At 30.5% G+C, this 18739-nt stretch overlaps 1 protein-coding gene across 2 annotated transcripts; it reads right to left on the reverse strand.

Moving 5' to 3' along the window:
* Positions 1-8789: 8789 nt before the first annotated feature.
* Positions 8790-18236, reverse strand: LOC115722138 (transcriptional corepressor LEUNIG_HOMOLOG). Of its 2 annotated transcripts, none has more exons than XM_030651269.2 (19): positions 17888-18236; positions 17696-17773; positions 17474-17530; positions 17272-17369; positions 16904-17013; positions 16513-16793; positions 16351-16426; positions 16150-16258; positions 14334-14383; positions 13984-14259; positions 13390-13458; positions 12945-13175; positions 12269-12407; positions 12077-12186; positions 11576-11725; positions 10884-11039; positions 10667-10783; positions 10377-10574; positions 8790-9223 (listed from the first exon to the last, which is right to left on the reverse strand). In XM_030651269.2, exons 3-19 carry the CDS (start codon positions 17503-17505, stop codon positions 9080-9082), a joined length of 2346 nt encoding a protein of 781 aa, XP_030507129.1. In that variant the 5' UTR covers positions 17506-17530; positions 17696-17773; positions 17888-18236; the 3' UTR covers positions 8790-9079. The 2 variants fall into 2 exon arrangements, with proteins under 2 accessions (XP_030507129.1, XP_030507128.1); XM_030651268.2 differs by having other exon boundaries at positions 13390-13461; positions 17888-18103.
* Between the last annotated feature and the right edge of the window lie 503 nt (positions 18237-18739).

Here is an 18739-nt window from a genome sequence, read left to right on the forward strand (position 1 = left end):
TCATCTAAATTCATCATATAACTGGAAAATGATATATTAAAGAATGAAGTAAAAAGATATGTTTAGCAGCAAATGGATAAATAACAATTAATTCAAAGCATGATTTATAATAAACTTTGAGAGAGATTTATGTTTAAAGATTATATAAATTAACACAATAAAATGATATAAGCACATACGGAAACTTTGTTGCATAATTGAAGATATGCAAATCTTTGAACATGGACCGCTTTGAACATGGACCGTATATTATACATCTTCTAAGTAATCTTAACATCAGAGGCACCAGAATTAAGCACTACTATTGATTTTTTACTTCAATTGAGAATGAATCGAGCCAAGGCTTCCCATCCAAGATTACCGATATAAAAAAATCAATCATTTCATCTCATCTTTTTCTGCAGTCTCTCTCCCACTGAACTCCGACTCAAAGTAAAAACAAATTGGTAGACCCTGAAAAAACAACACATATTAATGTTAAGCAGATAAAAAACAAAGGGGGCAGTGTTTTCACAATTTTTTTTCTTAGTTTATTTGAAAGCATAACTTCATAATGGTGGCAAAACTTCAAAACCATATTCATTTCAAAACAGTTAGATCTCCGCACGAAGAAAAAGTCAACCCAATTGGTTTTTTTTTTTTTTTTTTTATTTAATGGGATTTATTTTATTTTATTTTTATTTTATTATATATAAATATAAAGTCACCCATAAATTTCTCATAAACTAAAATCATTATATACCACACTTTATATGTAATGTATATATATATATATATATATATATATGATATATATAGCTTTCAAGTAAAAAGTTACATTTCTCATCCAACATAATTTTTTTTTAATTAATTAAAAAAACAGAAAGAATAAACAGAAATGTAACTTTTGATAGATAATAATATTAACATAGCCATGAAATTATTGAATATTGGTATCAACTTGGAGACAAAAGATGATGTAAATAGATAAATAAATATAAAGTAATATTCTAAAAGTAAAGATTTGTTTTGATCATTTGTTATGAATAACATTTATAATATATTTATTTGTTTGGAATATTTTTAACTAGAAAATATATTATTATATATATTAGAAATTTGAATATACAATTGCAAATATTAAGTATATTTCTTCTTAAAATTGGTTGTCAGTTCTTGTATTATATAATTATTAATAAATATTAAAAAATTATGAGTACTTTCCGGCCAAAACTCCTCATGTTTTATTTTTATACAATTTTTTTGACTTTTTTTTTGGCAATATGATCCCTTATGTAGAAAATGGTGGAAAATTTAATTTTTTTTGTCTAATTATTGTTATCTATCAGTTTTTTCGGGCCACAACGTTTGAATGTTCAAAATTTTGCCTATATCTGCTCTAATAATGCAAGCCAAAGCATTCAACAGGAGATCGTAGATCGTCTTGATTTTCATAAGCTCAATAAGGAGGATAAATTTTTTGGGAACTCGATCATTTGGTGGAAGAGTAAGGTGAAAGATTTCAAGTTTATTAAGGAGAAGATTTGTTCTGAGATAGAAAGTTGGTGTTTTGTTGATGTCATCTATCTTTTCACTTTAGAGAGTAACATTTTATTGCATGTTTTTACTTGATGTCATTTGGTATCGTTAGCAAAAATTTCTTATGTTGAGATTGATTCTGAGGTTGTAGTTGATAAAATTATATGTACAAACTTGAATCGATCTCCTTTTTCAAATGTAAAATCATCATTAACTTATCATTGTTCTTCCCTAAAATCGTAGGTTTTATATTGCCTAATAACATAGCAAATAATTAAGAAGGTTCTAGCTAGGTGTAAGTTGGTATGGAATTGGATTTATTAATTCAAACCTATCTTAAAATTATGTAACTTTGTACATCTTTGTTCTATCAACAGAAGTTGGATAACTCTAAAAAAAAAATTGTATGAACTATGGTAGCGTTTGATAACACTTTTTTAATCAGTTTTCTGTTTTTAAAAGTAGAAAAGTGAAAATATTTTTCAAAAACATGTTCTATAAAACTGTTTTTACTTTTCAATTTTATAATTAGAAATCAAAATTTTAAAAATAAAAAAAAAATTACTTTCAATATTTTTTTAAACAGTTTTTTTTTTCTTCTTAATCAATCTTTTGGATTACGACCAGACACGTACCCAAATCCCCTCCCCACGGCCCTGGCGCTGAACCCGACTTTTGACTTGAACCCGAATCCGACCCCGGACCTAGATCCGACTTAAATAAAATCAAAAAATAAAAATAAAAATAAACTTTACAGAACACACTTTTGTTTTCTGTTTTTAAAATTGAAAAACAAAAGTGGTTACAGTACGCAGTTTTGTTTTTCAAAAATAAATTTTTTAAAAACAAAAATTTTACTTTCATTTTGTGATTAAAAAATTTAAAAACAAAAGTGTTACCAAACGGCACCTATGTGTTTTAACAAACGCAATAAAAATAAAATTAAGGACAAACAAGAACTTTCTCTTTTGAAGTATAACTATGGTAGAATGCAATGCTATAAAGTGTTCAAACCGTTTCTATTTATAGACTTATCACTCTCATTTAATTTTATTCTTCAATACTTTAGCTGTTACTAATCATCAATTAGACATTCATAAATATAGATTAGCAAAAGATTTAAAAGTTAAATTAGATGTAGGGTTGGCCCTGAACTATAGTAGGTCATAAAAAAAAAATAATTTAGGCCTTTATTTAAAAAAATGTAGCATTTATAAAATTAGTAAAATTAAAACATGTATTTTTAAAAGAATTTTTTTTTGAATCCTTAGGTAGGTGGGCCTTAGGGACAAACCTAGCCTGTTTATGCCCGTAATTAAGCTTGATGAGATGAGACCTAAGAATCAAGCAAGAAGGTTTGCAATTTTCTTTTTTCAATAATTTTTTAGCTATAATTAAAAAAAAAAATTATATTAGAACAAAAATAAAAGTTTGTAGAATTTGTGAAAAAAAAAAGGAAAATATTATTAGTTTTTAATGGAGAATAGAAGGTACAAGCGTGCGTGTGTTTGATATAGAACCAATAATGGAGGCTCCTAAGTCCCACCACACCAACTTTTTATTACTTCTCCATTCTTTCTTTTTTTCTTTTCATTTTTTATTCAGTAATTTGTGACTAAATTTAATTTTTAGTAGTAAATAAATATTTAAGTTTAATTTTTAATAGTAATAATACTTAAATTATATTTTTATAACTTTCGTAAGTACTTATTCATTTAGTGTCAAATCAATAATCACTTGGCAGCCTCTGTTTGTTCCAAGTTATTAATTTTATTTTTTATTTAAAAATTAATTTAAATATATCAATAAGAAAATAACATGTTGATAATAACTTAACACTTATGTACTTACGGAAGTTCAAAAAATATAACTTAAGTATTATTACTGTAAAAAAATTAAATTTTAATATTTACACAAGTTACTCTTTTTTATTCTAAACAATAAAAATAGGCACACAATAAGGTTCTTAAACTTTGGTTTTTTTAATACACTTTGAACAATAATGTTATATTTTAGAGAAAATTTATATTTATTAATTTAAATACATAATAATGATTTTTTCGTTGGTTAATCTTTGATTCTTCCAGAAATAGGAACAAATTACTATTTATGCTAAAAGAAGAAATTTATTTATAACAACTAATGTCAAAAGGTGAGATATTTAACCTCGATTATTTGGTAATAATTGAAGAGTAAATAAAGACTTTGAAAAGGAGATTGGGTAAGGGCAAAATCTTTCCTCTTCTATTATTATAAAGAGTTTTTGGCAGTTAGACCCTTACGATTATCGTTTTACTTACACTTAATTCTCTAAGCAAGGGTGGCAACTCGTGTTTACTGGTCGTATTCGTGTCATGTCAAGATCCATGTATAATAGGTATATGCTTGATCCGAATACGATTCGTGTAATAATTGTGGCAGAAAATAAAACCCAAACACGGCTCGTTTATAAACGGATTGACACGAGACGACCCGTGTAACCCGTTTATAAGCATATTTTATTTAAACATATCAACCAATACATTGATGAAGTATTCAACGCGATTATAACTCATTAATGATGTATTAAAGTATTAAAATAACTTTAAATAAGTCATTAAAGAGTCATTTTCGTATTAGCTGTGTTAACCCAAACACAAACCGTTAATTAAACAGGTTAGATGAGTTAACCAGAACACGACCCAAACTCATTTAAGGCAAACCCAAACTCACTAATTCTCGTGCGAGATTTGAATCGTGTTATCATATCTGATCCATTTTATCAACCCTACTTTCAAGCAGAACGTTAAAGGAGACCGAGGTATAAAAAAATTCAAGTTTATGTATTTATTTTTACTGAACCAATGTACGATTAATTATTTAGAAGCACATACACCAACATTTAACATCTCAATTAATTTATATTATATAATTAGGCCATATTATTTAGTGGAAACCCTATCCTACAAGCTAGCTCCTTCACAATAATTAATTAATATTGATACATATGGACGAAATTATATTATTAAATACATTATTAGCACGTTCCTCAACCTAATAATTCATTAGTTACTTATAAATTATTATCATTATTATTATTAGTTTATTCTGACACAAATGTTCTCATATAATTTTACATAATCAAACTATTAATTAATTATATATTTCTAAGTACATTCCCCAACCCTTTTAGACAACTCCATTATTTGATTAGGTCACATTATTGAAAGTAAAGCTCCTAACTAAAATAGAACAATATTACTCTAAATTAGAGTAAGTAACTTTGAACTAACATATAAATTTATTGTATTTTGATTTTGAAATTTTCAAAAGATAAATGTTAAAAGGTATGTGTCTAATATTTTTCTCGGTATCATATTATTATTAGTATAGTTAAGTATTGAGTCTCATATAATTAAATATAATAAATATAATATTACTCTAAAGAGTTATGCCAACTCTAATAGCACGATAAAATATCAAAAGTAAAGTAAATTGGCATTAAATCATTTCCAATGGTACTATAGATCACACTATAATATTTTTTTTTGCTTTATTAATTTTTAATATATATTATTTGTGTACTAAACTATGCTCACCAGACTTTGATATCTACCAAATCATGCCCTCAAACTTTGATAAGTACTAAATCATGCCCTTTTAACTTTCATCGATGTTAGAATTTTTTTTCTAAAATTAGACAAAAGTCCTTAAATTTAACAATCTCAATAGTTCGAGGGGAATTTTTAACGGCAAAAAAAGTTTAGGGGGCACAATTTAATACATGTCAAAGTTCGGGAGAAAAAATTATTAATTAGCTTATTTTTTAATACTGTGTCATGCTCGTGCCATCTAAACTTGTACATGCGGCTAAAAACTCAACTCAAATGTATAGCTCTAAAACACCATTAACAAAGGTGTCGTTTGGTAATATTTTTTTAATTAGTTTTCTGTTTTTAAAATTGAAAAAGTGAAAATATTTTTCAAAAATATGTTTTATAAAACTGTTTTTACTTTTTAATTTTTTAATTGAGAATCAAAATTAAAAAAAAAAAAAATCACTTTCAATATTTTTTTAAACAGTTTTTTTTTTCTTAATCAATATCTTGGACTTCGATCATGACCCGGACCCAAATCCCCCCACCGCCTTGGCGCTGAACCCGCCCTCTGACTTGAACCCAAATCCAACCCTGGACCTAGACCTGACGTAAATAAAATAAAAAAATAAAAAATGAAAATGAACTTTACAGAACACACTTTTGTTTTCTGTTTTTAAAATTGAAAAACAAAAGTGGTTACAGAACGCATTTTTGTTTTTCAAAAGAAAATTTTTTAAAAATAAAAGTTTTACTTTCATTTTGTGATTTAAAAATTAGAAAACAAAAGTGTTACCAAACGACACCAAAGTTTATGGAATATATAACTGAAAATATCTATAGAGTTTTGTTGGAAATGAGACAAAATTCATTCTTCCACAAATGTAAGTATACATTTCCAATGTTTGAAGTTAATTCCAAGGATTAATTGGGCCATACGTGTATTCATTTTCTTTCTTTCTCTAATCCCAATCCAACATCCTTTTAAGTTTTTTCTTTACAAATCGAATTGTTTAGCACCACTGATATCTAATAGTCTTTTTTAAGTGTCATATCAATATTAGTGTAATTAAGTATTAAATCTAATATAATTTAATATAATAGTTTTTAAAAAATATCATTAATTAATTATAAAACGCTACATTTATTTAAAAGGTGTTACTAATATCTAATAAGAAAACTCTTTTCTTTTATGTATTTTCTAACAAAAGTAAATTATTACTATAACAACATATTTCCCATTGAAAAGGAAAAAAAAAAAAAAATTAGAAGGCATATATGTATATGAGAAAACAATTAAATGCCCCCTTTTTCTTAGTAGGGATATATTTGTCGGTGAACAATAGAAAAGTAAGCATGACCTTTTGACCCTTTCAAGTTTTAAGCCTTTCAACATTAGAAAGAGAGAAAAAAAAAAAGGAGGGTTTTATGCTTTTCAAAAAAGGGAAAAGGAAAAAAATTGAATGATCCAAATTAAGCTTGTAATGTCACATAATTTATTTATTTTTTAAAAATATATGTGCACATAAAATATATACTAAAATATTAGATTTAGTGATGTGATAATATTTTTTTAAATTGTGGTTGTTTTCATCTTAATAAGATGTAATTAAAAAATAAGCGTCACATCACTTAATATAGTATTTTAATATATATTTTATGTACAGATATCATTACTTATTTTTTTCCCCTAGAAGTTTAGTTTAGTGTCTATTTTTTCTTTTTCTTTCTAACATTTTTTTCTTACTTTTTTCTTATCAACTTAATTTTTGTTACTCTATAATTGTTCTCATTGAACTATATACATGTTTTTGCATGAAATTTAATAGTCATTGAAAGAGAAGTTGTAACTTTGATAGTGATTCTAGGTTGGTGTTTTAGTCCCTTTTAGTTACTTTTTATATTTTATAAAGAATGATTGGTTGATTTGACTTATGTTGTATTCATGTTCAACTTTAGGCAATTAAATTGCTCATACATCCTCTCTTTAATTGGATATATTGCACTCTTATTATTTTTAATAAAATATTGAATAAATAAGATTTTTGTTCTTTGAATTATGATTTTTTTATAAAGAGTTTTGCCCTTTAAATTTTTCTCTGTTGCAAAAATTTTTCTGAACTATAAAAATCGATACAAATATTCACTGTCAATTTACATTCTAATCATTTTTTAAACAATTTTCTTATGTGACTACGAGTTACGGATATAATTGCAATACAAGAGGTTATTTAATAACTTTAAGTTACCTAAAATCTAATTTATTGACATTAAACATACAAACAATAGCTTTAAAAATGCACATACATACTCTTATAATTATCATTAGACTGTTATTTAAGTATTTATTTTTTATCTGAACTCTTAAATATGCTAGATTAACATTATGCTAGTGCTATATCAACAAATTATTTAAATAAATGACCACAATGCAATTTCAAAGAGATATTTGTAACAGTTTTTATAATTTAAGAAATATTTTTACAATAGATAAAAGTTTAGAGACAAAACTCTACAAGCATCATAGTCCAGAAGATAAATCCTATTTATTTTAAAATATTATTGGGAATAAAGTGTTATTCATTTCAGTAAAATTTTAGGAAAATCAATAATAATAATAATAATAATTTGAATCACACCTCAAATGCTTATTCTTCATCATCTACGGCCAAGAAAATATCATTTGAAAAACATAGAATCTTTTAATGAAATGTGAGAACAAAATCAATTAATTTGATTCGATGGCATATATTATATGCATAAAGCATTTGGAAATATCTATCTTGTTTATATTATTCAACCATTTATACTGATTACTAATGGTGCCCAACACTTTTTATAGTTGGCATATTATAATTAGGTAACGATATTTTTTAAAAACTATTTTCTTAAGTTATATAAAACCTAATACATAATTACACCGATATAATAACAAAAATAGTGCTAGGCACCAATAATACTCTTTTCAGTATTCTCATATTATTATGTTTGTTATATATTCACCTCTATAAGAGCAATTAAAGTTCAAAGTACCTAGAAACATAGAAATCACACACTTCCTCAAATAATGATCAAAATTACATTGAGCTTCTCTATGATCATTTTAATCTATCTTAATCTTTTATTGTGCTCAGTAAAATCAATATTAATGATTCTCTGGTCAATTCATTGAAACCAAAGTTTTTGAGAATTTCACTTCCAAATTTCAACTAATTTGTCATAACTTGATTTTCATCTCATACTACCTTTTGATAAATTTAATCACACCAAACACAATATTTATCGAAGAGTTAAAACTTAGTAGATGTCCAACACTACTTGATGTTGCACCCACACTACGAATCGATAAACGACACTTCACCGAAACTCATTTGGAAGTACCAATGAGTGAAACTTAATGGCATCAACATCGACCGAAACTTTTTAATAGATTTAATCACACCAAACACAACATTTACCCGATTACCAAAATGATTAACGCTTAACATCAACGCGCGGTGTTGGTCAGCATAGTCCGACATAATGGATAAACAACACTTCACAAAAACTCATTTGGAGGTAGTCTCGACCTTCATAATGATATTATTCTATGTTGTATTTGTATATATTCAATTTCAAATCAAACAAAAGAGAAGAAAACAAGAATCTAAAGACATTAAACTAACCTAGGAAGAAGAAAATAAGAACTTTACAGCATTGAAACACAGACATTATAGTATGTATATATTCACCCTTAAAAAAAACAATGAAAGTTCAAATCAAAGTACCTGGAAACCTAAAAATCACACACTTCCTCTTATTACGTATATGTGAAGACAGTACAAAACAATGAAAAGATAAAAAAAAAACCAAATAAGAAAAACAAATATTAAATCGAATTACCTTAAATACATTTTTGAGCTTCTCTTCTATATATATCATCTTAATCTTTTTTTATTCCATTTGAGAGAATAGAAGTGCTCAGTAAAATCAGTACTAGGAAAAATTTATTTCCAAATTTTAACTGATTTGTCATGACTAGCAGAGGCAACCATCCCTGTCATTGGTGATTGTGCCAAAGCCGATATCACGCCCTCGTGAGCCTGGATCGTCATACATTTATTCTCGGCTAAGTTCCACAGCTCCAAGGACTGAAAAATAATAATTATGATAAAGAAGATTAAAAAAAAAACAAAACAAATTAGTGACCTGCCAAGGATAATAAATCCATTGAGAAAATTACTTTTGCAAGATCAGTACTTGCCAAAACGTTAATGAGAGAATGACAACAATTACATGATAAGGTTATTGAAAAGTTGAGCTATTTGGGTCAAAATTTCTAGGAATTTGATACAATCACTTGGGTGTCGAAGTAGTTAGAGTCGATGCCCATGGCAGTCGACTCTATGGTGGCCCACTTTGGGCTTTTCCCATTGGTCGTTCCTCCTGCAACATCAGTCCCAATTGAGGGCGCATGGCTCTAATACCATTTGTTACATTCACTCAAGTAGAACTCGGTCCTACATTCACTTAAGTAGAACTCGGTCCTAAAACCTAGCCTGAGAGAGGAGGGTGCCCAAGTACTTATGTACTACCAACCAATCCCATACTTAGTATTTAGTAGATAAGAATATTCTTATAAGCAAGTGGCCAACTAGCATGATCTCACTCTAATTCCTGAAGTAAGTAATTGTATTCCACAAAAATCTCATAATTTCTAGGAATTAGATACAATCACTTGGGTGCCGAAGTAGTTATATACCACCAACTAATCCCATATCACTTGGGTGCCAAAGTAGTTATATACTACCAACTAATCCCATACTTAGTCGATGTGAGATCCTAACAATACACCCTCCTTTTAGAGTCGATGCCCATGGCAGTCTACTCTACGGTGGCCCACTCTAGCCTTTTCCCATTGGTTGCCCCTCCTGCAACATCAGTCCCAACTGAGGGTGCATGGCTCTGATACCATTTGTTACATTCACTTGAATAGAACTCAGTCCCAAAAGCTATCCTAAGAGAGGAGGGTGCCCAAATACTTATATACTACCAACTAGTCCATACTTAGTCACCAATCTCATACTTAGTAGATGTGGGATCCTAAGAATATTCTTATAAGCAAGTGGCCAACTAGCTAATTCCTGAAGCAACAATCGACTACTATTCAGCCAGCAAGCCAATCGTGAGTATTGCTATTCCTAGACTGGCAAAGCTTGAGTCATAATTTGCAGGGAATGTAATATTGAACAAGAAGCTAAAAGCAGATTGGTTAAAAACATAATCATTGAAAAAAAAAATCACCTGGTAGCCTCCAATGACCAAGAGAGTGGAGTAGCTTGGATGGAATACACAGGACTGGAACATATTCCCACTGGAATTGAGCTCATGAATGCACTCTCCTGAACTTAATGACCAGACTCTGACAGCATCTTGACTGACAGATGCCAAAAGATCTCCATTTGTATCCCAACAAAGAGAATGTACCTCAGTTGTGTGCCCCTAGAGATAAAAGAAAGATTGTCTAGTTTAATTACAAAGTAAATACGGAAAAACCATGATTGACTGGGGACTATGAAAGAATTTGCTCGCACCGGTAATGAGTGGGTCTGTCTGTCACTCTCAACATCAAATACAGAGATAACGTTTCCTGCTGCTGCAGCCATATAGTGTCCAGTTCTTGGCTGAAACCTCACTTGTGCTGAACCTCCCTGCAACATTAAATACAATATTTAGAGCAAATACTAAACTATATAACACTATTGCAGCCTCATAAACTAATAAGAGAGAAAGAAGAATATCAATACTGGCCTTGGAAACACGAGTGCTGCTATATTGACTGAGATTCCAATAGCGAATCTCACTATTCGCATCACAAGAGCACATAAGGTCGGTCTTTTTAGGATGGAAATCAAGTGACAGCACATGTGAGGTATGCCCTGAATACGTACGCATGGAATAGTTTGGCTGCAGCAATAAACTACAATAATTAACAAAATTGGCTAACCTAAAACAAAGCTCATTGTTACCAAACTCTATATGTTAATATTCAAAAGCAGATTAAATATATGTTCATTGAATTAGACAAAACTAAATGTAAAAAATGCCGATAGAGGAAACAAAGACACAAACAAATACTTCGTTACATCATGTAGTAGGTTTAACTTAAAGTCAGAAAAGTAGAACAAGTTACTTTCCGAAAAATCAACCAGTGTGCTTGGGTTCATGTACCAGCCAGAACAAAACATAGTTATTTAAGAACATTTTATCAGCATATAGTTTCAACTATATGTAATTGTCTTGTAAAAATGATTTCAGTTAAAAAGTAGTTAAAAAGTTTCTATCCAAAAAATACTTGAAAAGGACGAACATTGAGGATGAATTTGATCGACAAAGTACAAATGAAATGCAACAAAAAGTATTTTACAAGTCTAGATTTTGCTATTGTGATTATTTTGACAAAACATAAAAAATAAGTAAATAGAAAGAAACAGAAAATTTACATCTGCAGCATCCCAAAGTCGCACTGTTGTATCAAATGAAGAGGTTGCCAGTTGAGTGGTATTTGGTCTAAATCGAACATCTGTTATTATCAAAGTGTGTTCCTCAGGAGTGCTATCAGTTTGCAGTGTATCCATATTCCAGAGAACAACCTAATGATATGGAAAAAAGAAAAGAAAAAACAAAACGGTTTAAGCATCCTCGTAACTTCATTTTACTTTCATTTCCTCTAGATTATTTATGTTCCATATATACCTTCACTACTTTTCTTTTTTTCTTCATATATACTTTCACTACTAACAAGATATCTGCTGAAAATCTTAAAATTTGTCACATCCAAGTTTATTTTCTTGCCTCCAAGAGGCAGCTAAGCTGATATTAACAAAAGATGAAAATAATAACTATCCAAGGCACCAAACATGCAATTAATTCCATTAAATTTAATAGACTAACATATTTTCTATACTATGCTTACACACAATCGTGATACACTAAACAATTACCTTTTTGTCATGCCCAGCGCTGGCTAATATTTTACCATCAGAAGAGAAATGGCAACAGACAACTTTACTGCTACTTTTACGTATTGAACTTACTTCATTGAATGAAAAACCTGAGATGGATAAAACTATGTCATACTGCATTTGATTAATTCAACTATATATTATTGCTCAAACCTTGAGGCTATAAATTACCCTTTGATGGCTCTGTTGCGTGTTCAGGATTCCTTTTCAATGTGCCAAACATATCTCTTCCATCTCCATCGTCATGTGATAAAAAAGAATCCACATTGTCTTCTAACGAGCCAACATCACCGAATTGATCCATGTCTTCCTGTAATTAAAATTGTCAAAAGAGTTCAATACGAGTAATCAAGTTGTCGAGTTGTAGTAGGCCATCATGACACATTTAAAAAATTCAAGGCCTAACAAATTAAGAATGCTGCTAAAAGTATACTAATCAAATACAATCTTTAAATTTGTGATCAAGTTTATGACCCTTCAAATCAACTGATCATCACTTGTTCCAAGTCTTTAAAAAATACAAGACGGATTCAAGTACTTTACAAGCACAGCAATCCATTTGTTTAAATTAGTCCACCAGGGGTTTGAACCCCGACCTCTTATGTGGCTTGATTTTCTGACCGGGTTGTGCTCAATAAGTGGTTGGTCTATGTTCCAAGTGGAATTCTGAGTACAGTCCATCTTCAGTACTTGAAGACGTTAACTGGTCATCTTTTTATTTTTCTCCCCTCTAATACAATTTTTGTTTCTTCTCGAAAAAAAAATTAAAAAGGGTGGTCTGTGAACAACCCAATCAAATTTACCTTCAAGATAATATAAACATAAAATATATAAAAAGCAAATGTACCAGCTGGTTTGTTGAGGATGCAAGACCTCCGGTTCCATCTGCACCATACATCATCACACTTTTTGACATGTTATTAACATTCTGCAAATTATGTGCCATGGCAACTCCATCACCAGGGGTATGAGTTGATGGAGTTGATGGTTGAGAGTTGGGGGAAGGACCGACTGTATTTCCAGTACCAGTGCTGTTAGCAGCTCCAGAAGAAGTAGGGCCTTTCCTTTTTCGGTTATTCTATAATGTAATAAAAGCCACTGGTCAATATATTCAGAAAGACAGCTTTGAATCATTACATATCAATTAAAACTTCAGTTAAATAGTCCTTCCTAAAGAACCAAGAAAATTAATAATGTGATACTTAGTTTCCAGGATAGTAATTTCTAACTTGTACTGACAAAAAAAACATTCAAGACCTTTCATCACTGTATCAAGAGAAAAGTGAAAAAACCTGCTGTACTTGCTGGGGTTGCAAAGGATCTTGTTGTTGTTGTTGAGAGGAAGAGTGTTGCATGTTTATCTGCTTAATGAAAAAGAATTAAATGATTTACTATTGTAGGCTCTTAATAAAGTTGCAACAATAACACTGACAAGCATCTATGTTGACCAACTAAACCAAATGTAATACACATGGCAAATCTAACATACACCAGAAAACTATCCTCAATTCTCCGGATTTAGTTTCTTCTAAAGCCCATTCAATTAAATAAACCCAACATTTTCATAAAACTAGAATCAAGAACTACAAGATAGCTGCTTCAGCCGCTGCAATGGCTACAATAAAAATGGAGAAGATATATCCTTTTAATTGGCGGGTTTAAAAAAATCCAAAAATGTTACAAACTTCATATTAACCACATTCAGTATAAGTTCAAGACACATATAAGCTCTAACCATATTTCAGCGGGTAATCAATCAATACCAATAGAAATTAAGTAGGAACTCAAAACAAGTACATGTTCCTTAATGGGGTTCACATTTCACATGAATGTGAGGTTTCTAGGGGAAGGAAGACTTTCTGGTAGTTCCAAGAGTCAATGTATACCTTTGATGAAGTTGATTGCATTGGAGAGCCTATAGAACCATCAGTTGCAATCGTCTGGCCATCTTTTGCATTTAAAGGTCCCCTAGGTAATCCTCTAAGCCTTTGAGCATCCATATCACCACCGTACATAGTAGTACTAGTAAGATTTCCCTGGCCCTGCACATGTGATAAGATTTGCTGTTGCTGTTGTTGTGGCAGAAGCTGAAATTGATTTGTGTTTTGAAGGAAAGGCTTTTGAACTTGTGCCCCTAAACCAGGCCGGATTTGGTCGATACCCTGGGGAAAATACCATGTCATTACTCACTGATATATACTGTCTCTCATATGGACAAAGTGATAGATAGACTTACGGTTAAAGGCCACCCCTTTAAAGGTAGACCACTGACTCCTGGGTTGAGACCTGTTAAAGGTAGAAAAGAGTTTCAGAGGTGTTTGCAGCATGGTTTAATAATTTATGATCACAGACTGGTGTAAGCAATTATTGTATTCATGTCATAAAGAAACTGAAGTAATTATTCAGATATCCAAACTAAAATTTGTTTGGATAATTTGAAATTAAAGCTTGTATCTATTGTTCAAAACATGCAACAATTCCATGTACTGAAAGAATCAGTCTTGTGTTGCCCTTTGGCTTCATGAAAGGGTTTTAAAGGATTTCCATTCTGTAGTATTTTGTAATGATTGCCATTGTTTGTTTATATGTATTACATTATGTTGCTGTCATACCTATGATTTTTTCCACACCTATGTTGTGATACCCATGCAACTAATCTTTTCAATTAATACAAGGAAGTTTTGCTTTAAAAAGAAAAAACAAAAACAATTACATCTGCGTAATAGTTTTCTGAATGTGATACAGTATTAACAGAACGAACATCGCTTAATTTTAGTTATTTACAGCCAAAACCTTGCTCCTAGCACCAATTCATTCGTTTCAAAGATGAAAAATATGACAGAAAACATTAAAATATATTATAGTGAAAAGAAAAGGGGTAAAAACATTATTTTAACAGTTTCTCTCTGAAAAGGGATGGGAAATTTGAACCTATTCATAATTTGGTAATGATAAGTTAATCAATCAATTATTCTCTTTCAAAATCTATAACCTACTCTTCAGCTTGTAAGACCTACCATGCTTTCAAGGTAACTTCTTTGGTGGTTTACCATGTTGAAATTCAAAAGATAACCTTTATCCATCCACCATTCATGCCATACACAATACAAAGGCATCTTAATCCAATCTACAGTAACCTCCATAATCAAAATTTGTAATACAATATGCATCCTAGGCATTGTTTGGTTCTAGTCGTGAATAGAATGCAATAGAAGGGAATGAAGAACTAATGCAGTAAACTATAATTTAGCAAAAATTACCCCACTTGTTGAAATAATATATGGTTTAAGTCGGGAAAATGAGGGAGAGCAAGTGGTAAGAAAGAAAATAACTAGATAAAGTACAGAGGGAGAAGAAAGAAAGTGTAGAGAATCAGAAAAGGAAACTTGTAATGTTGAGAGTGAGGAGAGACAAATTACACATAGGGAGAAGGGAGAAAGTGCTGATAGTGTGAAGGTAGAGAGTGACCAAAGAAAAGGCAATAAAAGGATAAAGAAAATGGTGAGAGGAGGGAGGAGGGAGAAAATTAGATAGGCAGTATTTGATTAAAATTGAAGAACAACGAAGGAAATTAGAAACTACGGAATGAAATAATCATTCCTCAATGTAAGGAATGACAATTCTACTAAAAACGCGAAGTCATTGCAACAATAGAATCACTAATCCAACGTGTTAAGACCAACAAACCAAAGAAATGAGACCATTTTCATTCCATTCATTTTTCCAACATTCAGTACTTGCATGCATGCAATTAGAAGCTTCTTTCTTAATAGTTAATCCAAACTTGTATTTCAGTGGATGTGGGTCCCACACAATCTGATTGGTACCAAGACAAATACTGCTTACTTTTAGCCCATAATAGGTATATTTATATATTGATTTTTTAAAAAAAATTGAAGTGGAGTTGTGATCCACGTTATTCCAGTTATCCTGGTTTTAAATTAGCTAATGCTATTTTCTGCACTTTGTTTTCTTGCTCCTTTTTAGGTAGTATTTCTGTTTTCTTTATATTTTATTTCTCCCTAATTTGGCAAACAGAAAATGTACAATACCTGCATTCCCCATTCCTGGTTTTGACTGCATCATTCCCTGTCCATACATTGAAGGATCCATTGGCAAAGATCTCTGAGCATTGGCCATGTTAACTTCAGGTTTGATGTCCTATTATACAACATTACAAAAAATCGATGACAAATTAGATTGAGCAATGAAAGGATGAGAACCCGGTAAAATTGAACTGTGCAGGTACTCACAGGGTTCTGCTGGGTCCGAGCCTGTATTTGCTGTAAGGCTGCATTCACACTACTATGGTTCCCTGGGACCAGCTGACTGTATCAGGAAAAGCCAAGATAAATTATCTACCCACTAAGACATCTATCAAAAATATAGTTATATATAATCTAAAGCACTATTACCCAGAGTGGTTTGTTGCCGATTTGAGAAGGGCCATCCTAGCGTCGAGGAGTGGTTGAGAAGTCTCTGAATCCATTGGATTAGGGTGTTTCATGCGTTCCTCGTACATTTTTGCTGCCAACGCACTCGCAGTAGACTGCCCAAGCACTCCTTCAGAACTCATGGGGTTGAGCGGACCAAGGGGAGGATGGTTTGGATCCCTGCGTTGTTGCATCTGAGCATGACGCATTAGTTGCATTTGCTGCATTTGCAGCTGTTGTTGTTGCTCTTTTGTTTTGATTTGCTGTGCCAAAACATCATTATCAGAGTAAGATAGAAATAAGATTTTGTCCATAGGCTAATGATTATTATATCCATACTCATTAGTTTAAACTTTTATAAAAATATGCTAACCTCTATGTATGCAGCAGCAGCTTCCGAATGTTTATCATTGGTTCTTGCAATAAAAATGTCCCAGAAAACAGACCACCATTCAAAAAGAAAACCCCCAGGTGCATCAATAGCTACACACACATATATATACATACATATTGATATGAATTGGTTAGCACAAACGCTACTAAATTAAGACATTCCAAGAACTATGATATGATATTTAAAGTAACAAACTAAAACAAAGAACATCAGAAACTCAAAATAGCTTTCGAATTGATTATATTCTAAACCAAGCAAATCCTCAATTGTCAATTCAGTAATGAATTCAAAAGTTACAAGCTAAAAACAATAATCATAAACTTAGTTTAACATTGTATTATTATTACCTACTGGATCTGGGGCAACTTTCCCTTCAGTCATGAAGGACTTGGCAGTAGCATGCAGTTTTTTCTTTACCAAATAATCATAAATGTACACATCAAGCCTGAAAAAAATTAAAAAACAGTAATTATACTAAAAATTCAAAGAAAATAGTAACTTTGAAAATTTACAAAATCATAGAATGTGTTTATACATATAGATACATACATCTTATCTGCTTCCCAATTACTCAATGCCATTCTGGCCGTCAAAAATCAATCCAAGCTACCCAAAACAAAACAAAACCAACTCAATTCATCAATCACAATCTCAAAAAAAAACCAAAACATAAAAACCTTCAAATTTCGATTCGAACAGTAAAAATCACTATTACAAGAGACAATTTTTTCAACAAATCACTGAATTAAAATCACATTGATGAAAACAAACCTTAGACGAAGCCAAAACACGGATCCAAACTCAAATCAGCCACGATCTTCGTTGATCAAGCATTTATAAGTTCTTCTCCTGATAAATTCACCCAATAATAAAAAAAGACGAAGACATTAGCTCCGGAATCCAAAACCTAAACAAGTTCAAAGATTGAGTAAGGAAAACCGAAATTGATCGGTGAAGTCAAACCTAGGGTTAGGGTTTTTGTGATCAGAAGAGGAAGTGCAGTGAAGTTTGGAAAGTCGGAAATTTTAACGGAGCAAAAAAACACAGAGAGTAGAGAAAGAGACACTTGAGAGAGCCGGAGCTGAGGTTCGGAGTTTGACTCGGAAACTTTATAACTGAGTCCGAACCCACCTGCTTCGGACTCGGTCGAGCCTGATTTTTTATGAGCTGTTCGCAATTTCAGTGTGTAACTGTCAGTTTGAGTTTAGTTTAGATTACACAAAAAGCTAATCGCCAATTTACGAACTCGATTTAGTGAACTCTAACACTATGTTTGGTAAGACGGAAAAAAATTAGGGTATGATGGATAAAGAGGATATTAATAAGTTTCGTGTTGTTTGGTATTATAAGTGGAATTAGAATAAGGGGAGTTCTATTTACACCCCACAAAATGATAAGTACACCCCATTATCAAAAAAAAATATAAACTTAAATAATTTTTAAAAATTATTCTTAATATTTTTTTAAAAATTTTTTCTCACATTATTTTATGTTAATTTCAATACTTATTTTGATTTTATTTTCATAATTTTTTCTAACTCATGTATATTTTTTTTAAATTTTTTTTAAGAAAATTTTATATAATTTTTTATTTTAATTTTTTTCTCATAATATTTAAAATATAATTTATTTTTGTTTGATAGGTATATTTTTTAAGAACTAGGTGATTGTTACGTGCCAAGCCACGTAGTGTTAGTTTTATTTAATATTTTAGTTTTTTATTTTAATTAATAATTAAAATAGTATAATTATTTGAATGATTTGTTTTATAAAAATAAAATATGTGTCAGTATATTTAGTAAGTAAAACATAGTT

Source organism: Cannabis sativa, chromosome 9, assembly GCF_029168945.1.
Source record: "Cannabis sativa cultivar Pink pepper isolate KNU-18-1 chromosome 9, ASM2916894v1, whole genome shotgun sequence".
Taxonomy (NCBI): Eukaryota; Viridiplantae; Streptophyta; class Magnoliopsida; order Rosales; family Cannabaceae; genus Cannabis; species Cannabis sativa.